The 18,878-nt window shown below is 34.7% G+C and overlaps 1 protein-coding gene across 1 annotated transcript in view; it reads right to left on the bottom strand.

The window, feature by feature from the left end:
• The window catches only part of alien (COP9 signalosome complex subunit 2 alien), a 395,054-nt gene that overhangs the window by 74,637 nt on the left and 301,539 nt on the right, over positions 1-18,878 (bottom strand). Inside the window, exon 10 of the mRNA XM_090406656.1 lies at positions 3,719-3,816. Coding sequence (XP_090262782.1) covers positions 3,719-3,816 — 98 coding nt within the window. The remainder of the gene's footprint in view (positions 1-3,718; positions 3,817-18,878) is intronic.

The raw sequence follows: 18,878 nt of genomic DNA, 5'->3' as shown, positions 1-18,878 counted from the left end.
GTAAAGGTCTAAAGGGATGCTGCAGTTTCTATATACTAATGGTAGAAGTATCAGAAACAAGAGGGAGGAGTTTTTGGCATTGGTTAGTGCAACCTCACCAAAAGTTATACAGACATTAGTGTGACTTGGCTAACAGCAGATGATGCAATACAGGGATTGAATGTGAAGAGTTCAGTATTTTCAGGGAAAATAGAGAAGATAGGATGAGGGAAGGGGTACTGTTGATGATAGCGGATAAATTGCAGCCAAAAAGAATAGGAAATAGGCAGGAAGGCAGCTGTTCATTTGAAGCAGTCTGGTGTGAGGGCAAGGCAAAATACACAGTTGGTCGTTGCTATAGGCCAGGGGGGTTCCACAAATTATCCTGAAGACATGCATTGCAAAAAAAAAAAAAAAGTACAGTTCGGGTGATTATTATGGGGAAATTCAATTATAGAGATATCAACTGGAAGGAAGAAAGATCACATGGCAAGAAGGAAAAGAAATTTATTCACCTACTGAGAGATAATTACTCAAGGCAGTGGTTGAGTGATGTGAGAGTATTGGACCTGGTCACAGGATCAGAAGAGCTATCCATAACCAAGGTGACCACACTGCCTACAATTGGTGAAAGTGACCATGTGATCTTGACTTGGCAGACTGTACAACATAGGGTATATTCTGTCAAGAAGGGGCATATGTGGAACTACAAGGCAGGTGATTATGACAAGCTTAGGAAGAAGCTTAAATCTGCCATGGCATAAAAACACTGCAGGTAAGGGTGTTAGTAGTGCATGGGAGATAGTTAAGGTCAGCTAGAGGAAGCAATATTAAATTGTTTACCTAAGATAAGGAGGATTAATCAGTAGGAGTTAGATGGATGAGTAATATTATTAAGCATGAGCTGCAGAAGAAGAAATGTTCTGGAGGGTATATAAAGAGAAAGGTGACCAGCAAACTCATGAACAGAACAAGGCTCAGGCAAGAAAGGTGGCCAGCATGGCAAGGAAGGCAAAATCAGATTATAAGAAGAATCTAGCTGAGCAGGAAAAAGAAAATCCTAAAGAGTTCTTTCATTAAGTGGCAAGAATGAGGAAGAATGACCATGGAAGATTAACCTTAATGAGTGATGATAGTCACGAGGTGACAGAAGCAGGTAAAATAGTTGGGTTACTAAGTTCAGGAAGTAAAGGCCTAAAGGAATGCTGCAGTTTCTATATACTAATGGCAGAAGTATCAGAAACAAGAGGGAGGAGTTTGTGGCATTATTCACTGCTTTTGCAGTGAATAATGCCACAAACAAAGAATCTCAATGTAAATACAGCTGTGGAATTAGATGGGATATCAGCTCAGGTTTTGTGAGAATGTGGAAGGGAACTGGCAATGCCTTTGACTAGGCTCTTTAACCTGAAAAATTGGTCAAAAAGAGAATGTGATATGACACTGTGTGAGGGACAACATGGTTTTGTGAATGGTCGGTAATGCCTTAGTACTTTACTATCTTTTTATAATAGAGTAACAGCAAAGTCGGATAAAGGAAATAGCAATACTATGATTCTGCTGGATTTTGCAAAGGCATTTGACAGAATACCATATGGAACTCAGTTATCCAAACTGGAGCAAATGGGGATGGATATGACAATGGTTATGTGAATAAGAGGGTGGCTTCAAATAATGTACAGAGGGTAGTATCAAGGCAAAAGCAGTGAATAATGCCACACGGTTCAGGTTCAGTGCTGGGACCACTAGTGTTTAATTTGTACATAAATGATATAGGAAATAATCTGAAAGGAAATATTCAGTTGTTTGCTGATGATGCAAAATTAGGTAGAGGAATAGTTAATCAAGGTGATGTGGAGAGCCTGGAGGACAATTTAAATAGACTTCAGCATGGGCAAAATTTAATGGGTGTCAGTTTAATGTGGAGAAATGTCAAGTTATGTGTTTTGGAATAAACAGACTACAAAGATGTGTACCACATTGTATTCCAGGAAACAGGTGAAGCTAGAGACTTGGGGATGGTGGTAGACAGAGTTAAAGTTTAGAGGACATGCTGCTAAGGTAGCCCATAAGATTACTTGGCTATTGAAGAACACATTAACAAGTAGAGATAAGGAAGTTGTTATTCCTCTTTATAAGGCCTTGATATATCCACATCTGAATTACTGTGCTCAAATTTGGTCTCCTTGATTTCTTGGGAATGAGGAAGCAGTGGAGAGGATTCAGAAGCGAGTGACCAAGATGGTGAGTGATCTGTGGATTATTCTCTATGAAGATTGATTGAGGGTGTGTGGATTGCAGAAGTTGGTTGATAGAAGAAAAAGAAGGTATATGATAGAAATATTTATATTTAAGTTGCTTAAAGGGCTTTATAGGATTAATGCAGGGGAAATGTTTCAGCACTTGGATGAAGTTGCCAGAATAAGAGGTCATCCTTGGAAGTTGAATAAAAGTGTGTTTAGGAGGGATGTGTGGACAACATTTTTTTTGCTTGGAGAATTGTGAATGAGTGGAATGGATTGCCAAAGTCAATTGTGAGTGCTTTGTCTGTTAACAAACAAGAACTGGGTTCAAGAAGAGGTATGATAGATTGTGTGGATAGTTTGGGTCTCCCATGATGAGTCTTTTGACCTCCATGGAGGCACTCGTAGAATAATAATATATACATACACAAGTGGTTCCACTGTAAATATTAGAGTACTAACAAGTAATAGACTAATTTTGAGGAAAATTTAAAATGTAAACTGGATCATGCAATACTGTTCATAATAGCCAGGGTATATATATATATATATATATATATATATATATATATATATATATCAGGATATTTTTTAAATCATCAGGGAAGACTGATGATTAAAAAAAAAAACAAAACAGAAATTCTGCACTGGAGACCAAACAAAACTTGTTCAAGCCACTTCAGGTCTCCAATAAGCAGGGCACTGGTCTAACATCGGTTATGTAATTCATCTACCACCTAAAGACAATTGTATTTTCTAAATTCTAAATGTAAGAAAAACACCATTACAGAATGTGCTGAGTGCATTCACTACATCACTGGAAAATGCTACATCAACTGCAGGTGATATTAAACAGATATGCAGCAACGCTTTTATAAATACATACAAAGAAATCTTGATCATCACATTATTTGATTCAAGCACTGATGGACATCTAAAGGCTGATGTGACAGAATTATGTGGAATTGGTTTTCTATCTGTCACTCAAAATAATTTACATTAAGTAGACTAATGACTATGAAATTTTGCCAGTCTCAGATGTGATGGAGTGGTTGACAATGCTACACAATGAATAATGTAATCAGATTTATTTGGTAAAACACAATAATGACTGAAACTAAATTCTGAGTACTTTATGGACAAGAAGTTTTAAAAGTTTCAAGCAAAAAAATGAATCTATTGGAGGGAGGGGGGGGGGGTTGTGTGGCTACGCAGTCAGTGAAAAGTAAATCTCTAATCCCCAGAATATGGATTACATTTTTCAGTTCTTCAGCATTTGGAAAATCAAGGTTTACCTTTTTACCTTACATACACACTTAACATTACAAAAACAGTTTGACATGCTATGGATGGGCAATTTATTTTAATAGATTTAAGTTGGGATTCTGAAATCCCTTATATCTAAGAATTTCATATATAAAAACTAACTCATTGAGATTAATATTATAACCTGTTTGAAAAGAATCACTGAACACAATTGCAAATAAAGTTTTTACCTTCTATATGCTCCCTTATGAAAGGATCATCCATGATGTTTTTCCTGTTTGTTTTTAAAATTTTTTCAAAATCATTAATGTCGTTATTTTGATAGGCACTATAAAGAAAAATTAAATATACAATTCCATTAAAGAAACATACTGATTGATGAAAATAAAAGATAGGTGACATTATATGGGCAACAAAAATTGTGCAACAAATACTGAATTATGTAGAATATTAGCTACTAAATATATCTCAGGAAGCACGAGATGATTAGTTAATATACTGATAAAGAAGAGCACTGAATATCTCATGCATTTTATATATTATAAATGAAAAAGAAATTTAAGTATGTATTAAGAATTGAGCTAATCGTAAAAGTACCAAAATCTATCTTCCCTCTCAGTTTAAATAGTAGATGTTATAATAATGCACATATGAAGAATATTAACACTAATTCAGAAATCTACCAACTTTGCTATAAATGACTGGGTTTGCACAGGGTTAGTAATTTAAAAATATATAGAGTAAAAAATCACTCTATATATTTTTTTTTTATAAGTTAATATAAAGAAAGATCTTGTCTACTGATCGGAATATATTACCAAAATAAGAATAGATATTTCATCAATAATGAAATTTAATAATCTAATTCTCAAGGATTGACAAATATCTTGAAATAAACAAGTCTGAATTACACAAGCATTTCTGACATTACAAATAATGACAAATATTTGTGACAAATATAATTTTGTCATATTTTTGTCAAAATATATATCTGTCATATTTTGACAAATATGACAAAACTATCATATTTGTTGAAAATAGTGTAGCAGTTATCTGCTCCTTTTGTAGAATGTCATTGCCAAAAAACTAAGAAGGGGGGACATCAAGAATGCTAACCTCAAGCTTGATTTCATTCGATCAGGTTTAATTGCTACACAAAGTTAAGTGAAAATGTACCTTGTAACTAGCAATTACTTTCTTGTGAGACAAGCCTTTTTTCTGATACAGTCGATGATCTATAGAAAATGTATTATAACAAACTCACTCACTATAAAAAATAAATAGAGAAATAAAATAAAAATTTAGACCACAGCTCACAAAGATAATGCTATTCTAAAGGAAATTCAGTATCAAATGATTCAGCATAAACATTTCTAGTGGTATCTCTACAAATTTCTTGGGAGTCAACTGTTCAGATTTCCAATCAGCAAAAAATCATTACCATCCCATTCATCCAGGGAAACTGAAAAGTAGCAAGAGTTTTTATATGACATCTCAACTACTTTCACACATCAAATACCGGATACTTATAATAAATTTAGTTTCATCCTTTATCCAAGTGTAAGCAAACAAAGTTTGTGTCTGAAGTATCTTCAGGACTGAGGCAACTCATGGTAAAGGTGAACCAAGCTCTCATCACTCCTTGTCTCAGTATATTCCATAATGCAAAGCACATCTCCTTGCAGACATGTATAATGCTATGCATTAAGGGAAGGGCAACTACCCAGACCGGTTTCGACCTTTATTGAGGTTTTGTCAGTGGGAGCCAGACCCAGAAGTGGTGATACTAAGGCAGAAGTAATGGAGAAGTCATTTTTACCTACACGAGTTGCCAAAAGGTGTACCACCTTATTATTAAATTACTCTGGGTTTAGAGAAAATGTTGGAAGTTTTTGTCCACTTGGTTAGACTATAATAAATTTAGTTTAATCCTCAGTCCTGAAGATACTTCAGGCGCAAACTTTGTTTGCTTACACTTGGATAAAGGATTAAACTAAATTAAACTATCTGCCTTAACTTTGCAAAATTGTGGCAGACTATTGTGAGAACATCAAACTAATATTCAAAACTGCCTTTTTTTCATAGAGGATACCAACTAAGGCTGTCAAAAGTGCTTACCTTTTGCTTTGTGTGTAAAAACACATTTTATCTTCAAGTTTGTGTGGATGGATTGGTGACCAAGGAACAAGGAAGGGCAAAATAAATATTGTTAATTATCCCAAAATGCTTTTTTTTTTTTTTTGCATTAAGCCACAAAATTGGATTTTTAGACCAACCTATACCATATAACTGATATTGTATTGACAACTTTCTAAATTAGGCCAATCAGGCAACGGATTCTTTAAGATTTTTGTTTTTTATGTGGAAGCCTTAATACATACTAAACAAGTGATTCTATAGTAATATAGTAGTATATTACTATAGAATAATATAGTATAATATATATATATATATATATATATATAGAATAATATAGTAATATTTCATATTCAGTTCTATACGCTACAATGAGAATATCCTTAGTCTCAAAAGTTAGCTCAATTATCAGAAAGGCTAAACACTATCCTCTGGAACAATGATTACCTCCTTCACAGAAGTTAGTTTTAAATATACTTTCTTTTCAAAGAAAGTTTAGATAAACTGTTACATCGTCCAAATTTATACAGGAATGATTGCCTTTCTATCCAAATGTCCAGGAAATTCTCATTCCTGCAATATCAGAAATGACTATCTTTTTTTTTTATATGATCTTCTAGCAGAGTACTATATAAAGCTATTGCTGTGCATTTTGGCTCTCTCTTTCTCTCTCTCTTCTTGTGCTTGTTTGTTCTGCAGTGAACCACAGAGAACGAATTATCAATAAAGTACTGTGACTAATGTGTTTCACCCTTGATTACTACAGAATTAAGTTTACATTATTACAACCATCTTCTCAACAATATCTTCTGAATTAATTTGTTATTCCTTCTAATGTTGTCGCAACTTACATTTTGATCTTCTAAAGCATTATTAATTGCATCAATTCACTAGATCTTGCTCTGTGTCATTGTCCTGCCAATCTGGTTTCAACCACACTTGTTTTTGCTAACCTTACCTTTCCCACAGCATTTTTGTGATCACAGTGCAGTAGTCTACTGTTTATCTGACCTTGATAACAACGATCCTTCAATTAACTGATCCATGCATGCCAACCAACTTATGGTAGAGTACCATGTAATTGTACTCCACTTATTCAATCCTTCAATTATCAGAAAGTCAAATTGCTTTCCCACAGTTGTCAGATAAATGGTAGATTGCTGTACCTCAGATTACCTTTGCTCACTCATTTTTGAATAACAATTATGTCAACTTACTTTCTAATATCTTCATTTTTGACATGATTCTGGTGAAGCCACCGTTAACGTTAATTTGTCAATATACATTCCTGACATTTCATTTCTTCTGTTTTCTGTAATTTCTTTTCTTTATATTTATAATTGTATTTACAATTGTATTTACAATTCTTTAAATTGACACTATTAGGTTAGCTTATTGCAGTTTTTGTTTTAAACCTGCTTAACTATATATATATATATATATATATATATATATATATATATATATTGTTGAAATTAGGATTTACTCGGGATGTATACATTTATAAAAATGTATACATCGGGGTTGGGATATGTTCATTTTTAATATTAACTGACTTAAAACCCGAGAATTATAACAAAATGAGATTTATTTGAAAACACAACATGTTTCATCGAGATTGACTTCATCAGGCATTAAGAACATAGAAAGATATTAAAAGACACTGAAAATAACATTGAGACATTCTAAAGCTATACAATTATAAAGTTATAATATTCGACTGTGAATTACAGTTATTATGAACTTGAGGCTATAGTCCGTGTTAAAGTTCTATTGTTATACACTTGTGCGTGTGTGGAACCACGCGATCTCCAGTATCTGATAGTAGAGCTGAAAGAGTCAGGCAAATTATAGCTGAGATTATTGTTCATATGAAGCGGGTCCAGGGTGATTTCTTTTGACTCCACAATGTGGCGTTCCACCTCATCATGGCAAATGTGTAGGTTTTTTTAAATCAAGCCATCTTTCATGCAGCTCAATAAATTGTGACTGCAAACTTATAACTTAAATATATGCTATGTATTGCTCTTAATGTCCCATTTACACTGTAAATGAATGCTGATCACCATACAACACTAAAAGAAAGGCTGCTGAAAAAAAAATTTTTTTTTGGTATTCATTTCCAGTTCTGCTGTTTATGCTTTCAATAAAGCCAACTTTTCCTTTTTTTATTTCAGCAGCCTTCTCTCGTGACTGAGAAAATTTTTTTACATTCTTTCCTAGTAGAACCATTTGTTACATCGCAAGCACAAATAAGTGCCAATGTCCCATTCCTTACCATTATTCTAGTTACTACTACTTGCCATTCAAGATAAATCCTTGTGTTTAGTATTGAATACTGTAAGTAGTCCTGTAAAAATAGTCATAATTTATAATTATGAATCCTTTTACAATTGCTTCTTTATCTATTTCATTATTTTTGGTTTCTTAACTATGCATAATTAGCACTTGCAATGTGCTCAGTATTGATATGTATGTTAAAATAAAATGTAAAGAATAAAAGGGAAGATAAATGGAAGAAGAGGACAAGGAAGATGAAGAAAATCTTGGCTCGCAAACATCAGACAGTGGACTGGCATGAGCTCTGAGGGACTGTTTAGAGTGGATGCCAAGATTTGCCAAGGTGGTCGCCGACCTCTGAAGAAGAAGACTGGATATCTGATAGTCATAATAATTTGAATGTTCTTTATTGTAATTCACAACTGTTAAGTGTTGTGATATCTGTCATTCATCATAAAGACAGTCTCTTTTCGCCAACAACAATAACATGTCAGCCATTACTAGCTTCTCGGCTGCTGCTTGGTGGCACAAGGAGATTGACTGATGACTGACAGCTGACAGAGAGAGAGCATTCATACCTAGGTAATGGAAGAAACTAAGAGAAGAAAAAGAACGGAAGTTTGAGAATGCAGACCAGAGAATTTTGATTTAGGAAGTTTTTAAGGAAACTTGACAGTCAGAATAAATTAATAGAGGATTCCAAAAAGGAAATCTGAGCAAGGTAAATCCTTTGAGAAAACGGATACTATCAACAAGTGAACAGTAAATAAAAGGAGATATGAAGTGGATGTTCTATTTTAATGCTTGTGGAAACACAAAAATGGAAAGTTTCATCTTCTGTCTTCAAGACACCAGTGATGTTTATTATTTTATTGGAAAAAGCAATGTAATTAGAGGAATCTGAAACTGTAAAGTGACCTGAAGAATTTTACTTTGATACAGTGTTTATAAAGTAGTTAAAGAAACTTTTTCTCTGGTAACAAATTAGTAATTTGTGTTTCTTTTAATAGAATTGCCTGAGGTAAGAATATTTATACTCCAGTGAAATAGTGAGGATGAATTGAAAAATATATGCTAAATACGCAAACATTACACAGTCCTGTCGAAGTTAAGAATTTTTTAGATTTTGAGGAAGACCTCAAAGAACTGACTTTGAACATTTGTTTGTAGGAATTTGTTGTGAAAAACAACATATTCAAGTCTAGTAGACTGATTTGGTACATGTTAAACAAAGCAGTTATTGAATGAGTCAGTCAGAGAATTATCCTTTAAAGATAAAGGAGATCACTAAAGTATAGTTTCTATATAGAAAGCCCTGGATCCAAACAGTTTATAGTTATTAATTTAATTTTAATTACAATGTATATATAGTATTTTAGTTTCATTAAATGTATATTTTTTATTTGGTCTCAAGTCAATCATTTCCTGGGTTCTAAAAGGAATAGAGTTAAAAGTCACTACACCAGTTGGATTGAACTGTTGTATATTTATTTACCACTTGGTGTAAAAAACAGTTTCTTTACAGAGATATAAATGGGCAGCTGACAAGATTTTTAACATAACTGGAGCAGCTGACATGACAAATTAACACTTTCTTTCTCTGATCATTATTGTCTGAATATAACACATTATTTGGAAGAATCTAATCCCTCCAACCCCCCCTTCCACTAATACCATTATGTCAGTGTGGTACTCCGAAAAATTGTCTGTTAATTCTACTTCTTTCCCACTCATACCTATTTTAAATTGTGCTGATATTGGGCCTGAGTTTTTTCCAGTAACTGAAATTTTCAGTGTTTGCTTTGTTCCCCGAAGAAAATCCTGATGCCTTGTTTAACCAGGTGATGCCCCAACTGAAATGAAATTCCATCATACCATCATTCTGTTTTGCTTTAAGACAATACAGAATATAATGTGGTTAACAAAATCTCAAACTGCCAGACCATCCTTGTTTGTTTAGCATCCATGTAGATACCTAGGGCACATTACAAGACAATGAGGAATGGACATTACATCTGAAGCCCCCAAGAAGTTCTCCCATTCCTTAAAACACTATGTGGCAATCTCCTTTCAAGGAAATTTAAAGACATCTAAATTTGTTTAAAATGCATATCACACCTTCTGTGGCATATAATTAGATGAAAAAAAGAAAAAAACTGAGATTGTTACTATGAGATTACAGCACTTCCCTGCAAAAACTCAAAAGCAGACTTAAATTTATAGCTTTAATACACTTAAACTTTGAATATATATATATATATACATTGATACTGTTTTGTGATAGAAGCATGGCAGCAGGCATATATATATATATATATATATACTGCTTTATTGCTCAAAAGGTTAAACATCTTTACATAATTTGTCTACAGACAAATTTTAATGTTAGTAGAATTATTAAAATTAGAATGAGCAAAAAGATACCTTCATGCCGATAAAATTTTAAGCTATTATGTCAAAACAATATTTTATCATAAAGAAAATGATGCAGCAGTGATTATGAATTCACAACAGAAAACAGGCAAGGCTGCTTTAGCCTCCTGCATAAGTGCCTCATGATAAGTCACCAATGTAGAACAGCTATCAAGCAACAAGAATCAGCAAAATATACATATCTCTTAACATGGAACTAATATTGTAAGCATTTTTCTGCAGATTATATTAAATACGCATGAAGTAAATGGGAAGCATTCTCTCACGTGTACTATAGATAGACATATACTGACCATCATTACCAAATTGCTCTTTGCTGCTTCTGATATCTGTCTGTTGTAACATCATTTGTGCAGTTGCAAAGAAGAAAAATAAGAAGAATGCTATATTATTTTTTGAGCAGAACAAAATCATGAAGAAAAAAATATGTTAAGAGGAGTGATAAAGGGTAGGAACCATGCAAAAAGAGAATGGAAAGTTGTCAAAGATGCTCTTAAAAATAAAAAGGAAGAAACATTGATTTTTCACTATTACCTAAAGTCCTTCTTAATGAACTCATTTACCTTTATTGGTAAATGTGATCTGAATTTTGTGGTTGCTAATTAAAAAGAAAGCAATATAATTGTTTATGGAAACTGTGTTCTTTTTATTCATCTTCAGGCAGTTGAAGTTGTGAGAATCATTAATACATTTGGTTCCTGCTAACTAAAGATTTCATATATTTACAATAAGGTCAAGGATGGTGTGTCACTGTTCTTTATGAGGAACTGTGTGTAGGGATATGAGTTGCTGCTGCTAGCTTCTAGTTCCAATGGAAAAAATCTCCATAGTTAAGACTACTCAAACATATTTTCAAGTACAGGGGAAAGATTAGTCAATTTATCTTAAACTACTGATACTTATAATTTTTAACTGAATATACTCATTTAATTTTTTTCTCTATAAACATTCTATAACTGCAGCACAGATAAGTGATTTGTTTCAGTATATATTTCAAGATACTGATAGGTATTGATAGTATTATCTTTATGACTGTGTAAATGAGATTGTCTTTCTTTTGATGGTTTGGAAGGTGTATGTTGCATAAATAGCGTTTCGGACAGTGACACTGCAAGCAAGAACAATGGTAGACAGGATGTCAATTGTTTGGGGCAGGGGTTGACATGATGGATTTCATGTGATGATGTACTTGTGTGTACTACATACTCTTTACCAAGGGAGAATGGACTGTGGTATGAAATTGAGAGTGGAGAGAAGGTGTGTTGGTATATAATGAAATATATAATGAAAGGCATGAAATCAAGAGTGTAGTAGAAAACAGAGTTGAAGAATTGAGCAATAGAGAAATGAATGAAATATGAATGAGAGTATGAAAGATGTAGTTAAAAGGTAATAGTAAGGCAGTGTGAGAGGATGATAGGCAAACTGACTATGAGACAGCAAGCATTAAAGGCAACAAGAAAGATTGAGTGACCAACAAGGTGCAAAGCATGAATGCCAGTGAAAGTAATTCAAGACATGAAAGCAGAGTTGGTGAAGATATAAACAAAATGCAGAGTGAAATGAGGAGAATTAAAGTTATGCATGGAAGAATGGAATGAAGGATGGCCATGTGAAGAGAAAATGAAATGATCTGAAAGTGGCTCTGTATGAAGATTTAATCATTACAGATTTGTTAAATGAAATGGTGCATAATATTTGTTTCCTGAGATAGAATGAGCAGAGTGACTGAAGGACTGGATATGAGTAACTGAGCAACAAATTGGTACTAAATGGCTGGTAACAAAGGAGAATGTGAGAATGGATATCAGAAGGTTGTTGAGAAGCATAAAAAATAGGAAAGGTAGTGTGTTTCCCGGGTATAATAGTGATGAGTAGAGACAGCGAATGAAGATTATGAATGTGTGCAAGCAGAATTGTGAGAAAAAGAAGTGTTTTTTGCGAATGTGTGGAATGAATTTAATAGATGGATGTATAAGACATATGAACTTGATTTAAATAGACTTGGTGTAAGTCAGCTGGAGAAACCGTTGCTGGAAGGGAGAGAAATAACTGCAGTGAAGAGAACATTTGATGAATCAAGAGCTGGATACTAGGATGTGACAGAGAAAGATTGTGAAAGGAGAAGTAAGTGGTAGGAGTTAAGGGAGCAAGATAAGTAACACAAGCAAAATGAGGAAAATAAAAGGGGGAGGAGGTTTCAAGAGGGTAGGGAAACATAAGGAAAGTGTGGATATATATATATATATATATATAGCATCTTGGTAATGCAACTGGAAAATGACAGTATACTGCACCCTTTGATTGCAGCCATCAGAATACACAATTTAAATAAAAAAATACTGCTGGTGGTTGTGAAGGGTAACAGATGGCATTGATGGTAGCTGTATGCAGTAGGAGAGATGGTGAGATTGGTGTAGTGGAGTGGAGTGGAGTAGGGTGCTTTTTGCGATGAGTCCTTGGAGATATCATGTAATAGTATTTGTTTATGAATGCCAGAAGTATCCAAAATAAGGAAAACTAAATTCTTATGTTGATCGAGTTTAGTCACCAAAAACTGTCAGAATAAGTGAGATGTAGTTGGATGAGAATGGCATCGTGACAGAAGTAGAGATTATTATTATTATTATATGGGCACCACCATGGAGTCCAAAGACTCATCGAAAAAGCACTCACAATTGACTCAGGCAACCCATTCCACTCATTCATCATTTTCCAAGCAAAAAAAAAAAAAAAAAAAAAAAAAAAAAAATCTAGTCCTAACACCCCTGCTGACCACACCTGTATTCAACTTCGAGGGATGATCTCCCCCCCCCCGTTCTGGTCCCTCTAGCTAAGTGCTGAAACATTTCCCCTGCATCCTTCCTAAATAATCTTAACTTAAAATGATTCTATCATATCCCCTCTTTTTCGCCTATCAACCAACTTCTGCAATTTAACCTTCAATCTGTCATCATATGGAACATTCTAAAGGCCACTCACCTCTAAATACTCTCCATCGCTTTCTCATTCCTAAAAAAAAACATGGGGGACCAGTTTTGATCACAGTAATCCAGATGTGGGCATATCAAGGCCTCATAAAGAGGAATAACAACTAACTTCATATTAAGATCATCATCTAGAATATATACAAATATATAGGACAAGCTGAGTTACATTACATACAGTAAGCTAGAGAAACAATGACTTGATCACATTAAAAGATTTATATTCAAAGAGTTATTTATAAAACGGTTGTAAAGTCCATAATTTCTAAAATAAATGCTGATCACCGTGCAACACTAAAAGAAAGGAATAACAACTAACCTCTCTCTACTTATTAACGTGTTCTTCAATAGCCAAGTAATCTTATGGACTACCTTAGCAATCTTAGCAATATGTCCTCTAAACTTTAACTCTCTGTATACCACAACCCCTAAATCTCTAGCTTCGTCTATTTCTAAGAGTACAGTGCCAGCAATATGATACACAGCTTGTAATCTATTTATCCCAAAATGCATAACTTGACATTTGTTCACAGTAAACTGACACTCATTAACTTTTGCCCATACTGACAGCCTATTTAAATCTTCTTGCAAGCTCTCCACATCACTTTGATTAACTAATTTCTACTCTACCTAATTTCATATCATCAGCAAACAACTGAATATTTCCTTTCAGATCATTTCCAATATCATTTATGTACAAATTAAACAGCAATGGACTCTGCACTGAACCTTTCCCTCAAAGAACTTGTGGTGTGCCACAAGTTTCAGTGTGGGAAACTTGTGGAACACCACAAGTCACCTGTTTTTGCCTTGATTCCGCCTCTCCATAAACCACTTTTTGATATCTGTTCAGCAGCCACCCCTCTTATCCACTTAACCAGTGTCATATCCATCCCTATTTGTTCCAATTTGTGTAACAGTGTTCCATGTGGTATTCTGTCAAATGCCATTGCAAATCATCACATAGCCATTTCCTTCATCTAAGTCAGCTGTTACTCTATTATAAAAAGTTAGTAAATTACTAAGGCATGCCCGACCCTTCACAAAGTCATGTTGACCCTCATACAGCATCATATTTTTATTCACCCATTCTTGAATTCTCATTTTTACCAATTTTTCTAGTACTTTTAGCACATGCCTGAGATACTGATTGGTCTATAACACATATGGGCAACCCCCGGCCCGCGAGCCAGATTTGGCCCTAATCTATTTCAGCGAAGTTTGCCTGATTCATGGTGGGAGAAAACATGGTGTGTTCTACTAACTCACATTAAGCTGACATCATATGACTTGCACAAAACACACTATGCTTTTTTCCGACAAAGGTCTCTTTCTCACTTTGACTAGTGGCCAGTTCGGTACTTGCGTTGGTGTTGTGCTTTGTTCAGTGCCTGCATTGATGTTATGTTCTGTTTGATGCCTGCATTGATGTTGGGTTCTGTTCAATGCCTGCGATGTAGAAGACAGTTTTGTTTGACAGTTCTGAATATCGCTTATAATTTGGGACAATGTCAGGGGTTATTGCAAAAATAGAAAAGTAGGTGCAGAGAATCAATTTCAAGACAACTGGATGGAGGATTATTATTTTATTCTGAAGAAAGGTTTGCCTGTATGTTTACTGTACAAAGAATCCGTATCCGTCAACAAAGAATACAACTTGAAGAGACACTTTACTTCGAGACATGCAGATCATCCAAAAATTGATGGACAACTACGAAAAGATGAAATACAGAAGTAGAAGAACTTGGATACCCAACAGCAAATGTTCAACAAGTAAAGAACACAGCACAACAGCATTGTCAAAGCCAGCTTTATGGTAAGCGAAAAAATCACTAAGCATTCTAAGTCATTTGGCGAAGGAGAATTTATTAAAGAATGTCTGCTGGATGTTGCAAGTATAATATGTCCTGAAAAGAAAAAAGACCGAGAATATTTGTTTGTCGAGACGTACTGTTGTCCGATGAATAGAAATTATGGCTGATAATATCAATGAAAGTTTAAAAGAGAAGATTGCTAAATTGGAAGCATTTTCAATTGCTTTGGATGACAGCACTGATGCCTCCGATACAGCACAACTAGCAATATTTATTCAAGGAGTTGATGTGGATATCAACATCACAGAAGAATTATTGGCACTTCAGCCATTAAAAGGAACAACTACCGGTGAAGATATATTTGAAACAGTCAACACAGCCTTCGAGAGATTTGGGCTTAAATGGAGTTCACTATCTGGCATATGCACTGATGGAGCCCCTGCAATGGTTGGTGCACAGAAGAAATTTATTGGAATAGTTCATGAAAGAGCAATAGAACTACAGATCCATCTGGAAAATTTAACAAATTTTCGCTGCATTATCCACCAACAAAATCTGTGTGCAAAATCGATTAAATTCACAAATGTTACGGAAGTTGTAATAGCCAGTATTAACTTTATTGAGTCACGTGCACTCAATCACCACCAATTTAAGGAGTATTTGGCAGACCTATTTTTGGATTATGAAGATGTGTCTTATTATTGTGAAGTGAGATGGTTGAGTAAAGGTAAAATGTTAAAACGATTTTATGATCTGAGACAAGACATTGCAGATTTTATGGACATAAAAGGAAACAAAATCAACCAAGTAAAAGATGATGAGTGGGTGTGTGATTTAGCATTCTTGTGGATATCACCGGATACCTAAACGAACTGAATCTTAAATTGCAAAAACAAGGACAATTGGTTCATGAACTGCATGGACATGTCAAAGCTTTTTTTGTAATAAACTAAGATTGTTGGAAAGTCAGATAAGAGCTAAAAATTGTTATCATTTTCCTACTCTAGCAACTCATAAAAATATCCTTTATAATTGTTATGGAGATGAACTGAAGGCACTAATAGAGCAATTTGATACAAGGTTTCCCAACTTCAAAAACAAAGACTCCACATTCGCTATATTTGCTCATCCGATGGATGCTGATGTAAATAATGTGCCAGAAAACTTACAGGTGGAACTTATTGAGCTTCAGGCAGATTTATTGCTAAAATCACAATTTAACAATATTGCTTTGACGGATTTTTATAAATTTTATTTGGTGGAAGAAAAATATACAAATTTACGCACCTTTTTCAAGAAACATCATTTGTCTTTTCAGCAGCACATTTGTGTGAACAGTTTTTTTCGAGGATGAAATACAATAAATCAAAAATTCGGAGAAGAGTAATGGATGAAAACTTCAAAAATTCTATGCGATTATCCTTAAGTAATATTAATGTCAATATTGATAGTCTCGTAGTTGAAGTACAAGGCCAATCTTCACATTAAATGGTTATGTCGTTCATTATATTATAAAATTTATGAAGAGCTTTATACCAAAGAATTCTATTATAAATAAATGAAATATGAAGTAGCAACTTGTTTTAATTAATTTAATATTAATTTCTTTTATTTAATAATTTGGTCCAGCTCTTGACTCAGAGACAGAATGATAATTTGGCCCCCGAACTAGGAAAGGTTGCCCATGCCTGGTCTATAATTTGCTAATGTAGTCTTAGAATCTCACTTATTCAAAGGAATCATTTTTCCCTTTCCACTCTATTGGAACTCTACCAGAGCTGAGAATTAAATTAAATAGTTTAGTCAAAGGCATTGACAGTTCCCTTGCACATTCTCGCAAAACCCTAACTGATATCCCATCTAATCTCGCAGGTGTATTTACATTGAGATTCTGCAATATCCTAAGAACCTCCATTTCATTCACCTCTGTTCCCACATTAGTGTCTGTCACATAGGTTAAAGCAGTAACCTCACTAAGAAGATATATGCTTGCAAAGTGGTCACTCAGTAACTGAACTATTTTATCCACTTCTGTCTCCTCATGACCATCATCACTCATTAAGGTTAATCTTCCATAGCTATTCTTCCTCTTACTTGCCACATAACAAAAGAACTCTTTGGGATTTCCTTTCTTGCTCGGCTATTCTTCTCATAATCTGATTTTACCTTCCTTGTCATGCCAGTCACCTTTCTTGCCAGAAAGCTCAGGCAGCTGAGGCAAAGAAAGACAGCTCAGGCAAGAAGCCTTCTTGGTTATAACTCCATTAATGATAGGATACTTTCTATTAGACTTACGGCTCAGCCTAGCAATATATTAATTGTGGTAGTTTATGCACCCCACATGGATAGGTCTAAAGAAGAGAGTGAGGAATTCTATGAAAACTTATAAACGGTTTTGGATGCCTACCAAGGGGAGACATACTTTACATCTTAGGGGACTTAAATGTAAAAGTGGGAAAGACTATGAGAGTCAGGCCAGAGAGTGGCATGTTTGGTCTGGGTGAACATAACACTCGTGGTGAAAGACTGTTGGAATTTGCCAGTGCTAACAGATTAGTTATTACCAATATCTCCTTCCAGAAACATCCACGATGGACCTATTCTTGGATATCAAACATTGATAGGTCAAGGCACCAGATTGATTACATCCTGGCTCTCCAGCGGTAGAAGACAAGCATCTCTGATGTGCATACTTGTCCTGGAGCAGATTGTGGTACAGACCATTAGCTAGTAAGAGCCAAATTAAGACTAAGACTCCTAAAACTTCTAGGTCATGCACATCAAACTAGAATGGATGTTAAAGCATTTCCTAGTGGATTCACAGAAGAAACATTCGGCTCGGTTGGATGACTTTTTGGAGACCAATGAGGAGAACTCACCAGAAATGCTTTGGAAAGGAGTCAAGGTGATAATACAGGATGCAGCGAAGAAGTATCTTAGCTCAATAAGAAGACCAAGAGATCCATAGATATCAGATTCAACATGGGAACTAATCAAAAGAAGGAGGTTGGAAAAACAAAGAGACACAGGGCCCGAAGAATATAAGAGACTACATAGAGAAGTCAGAAGAGTCATCAAGCAAGACAAGGAAAAGTTCTATACTAATAAATGTGAAGAGATAGAATTCCAGATGAGGAGGCATAATTATAAAAGGATGTTTTATTTAGTTCATGACTCAAAGCACAAGTTTAAGCCTAAACTGAATGTCATCAAAGACAGGAATGGAGCATTACTAACAGAAGAGTTGGAAATTAAAAACAGATGGAAAGAATACTGTGAAGTACTGTACAGCAGAGTGGATAAAGAAAATGTGGAGCCCTCTCACCAGGAAAGTTTTGATTTGGAACCTCCTCCACTTAGGCATGAAGTTGAAAGAGCAGTTAAGCAGCTTAACAGCAATAAGGCCCCAGGTGCAGATGAAATCCCAGCAGAGTTAAGGCCACAGGGATAAGAGTGTTTCTAGATTAATTGCAAGGATATGGAAGACAGGATCATGGCCTAGAGACTGGAAGAAGTCGGTTTTCATACCACTACATAAGAAATATATGAAAGCATGCAAGAACTATAGAACTATTAGTTTAATATCTGATGCAATCAAAATTTTATTGAAGATCATGCTAAATAGGATTGAAGCTAAAGTTGAGGCAGAGATGCCTGAGGAACAAGCAGGTTTTAGGAAAGGTAAGGGCACCAGAGTTCTTAGACAGATTACAGAAAAATATAAAGAATTCAGACTCCCT

This window comes from Typopeltis vanoorti, chromosome 16 (genome assembly GCF_054136105.1).
Source record: "Typopeltis vanoorti isolate ZY-2024b chromosome 16, IOZ_Tvanoo_1.0, whole genome shotgun sequence".
Taxonomy (NCBI): domain Eukaryota; kingdom Metazoa; phylum Arthropoda; class Arachnida; order Uropygi; family Thelyphonidae; genus Typopeltis; species Typopeltis vanoorti.
The sequence above is the reverse complement of the archived record's forward strand: the minus strand, read 5'-3'. Positions and strand labels throughout refer to the sequence as shown.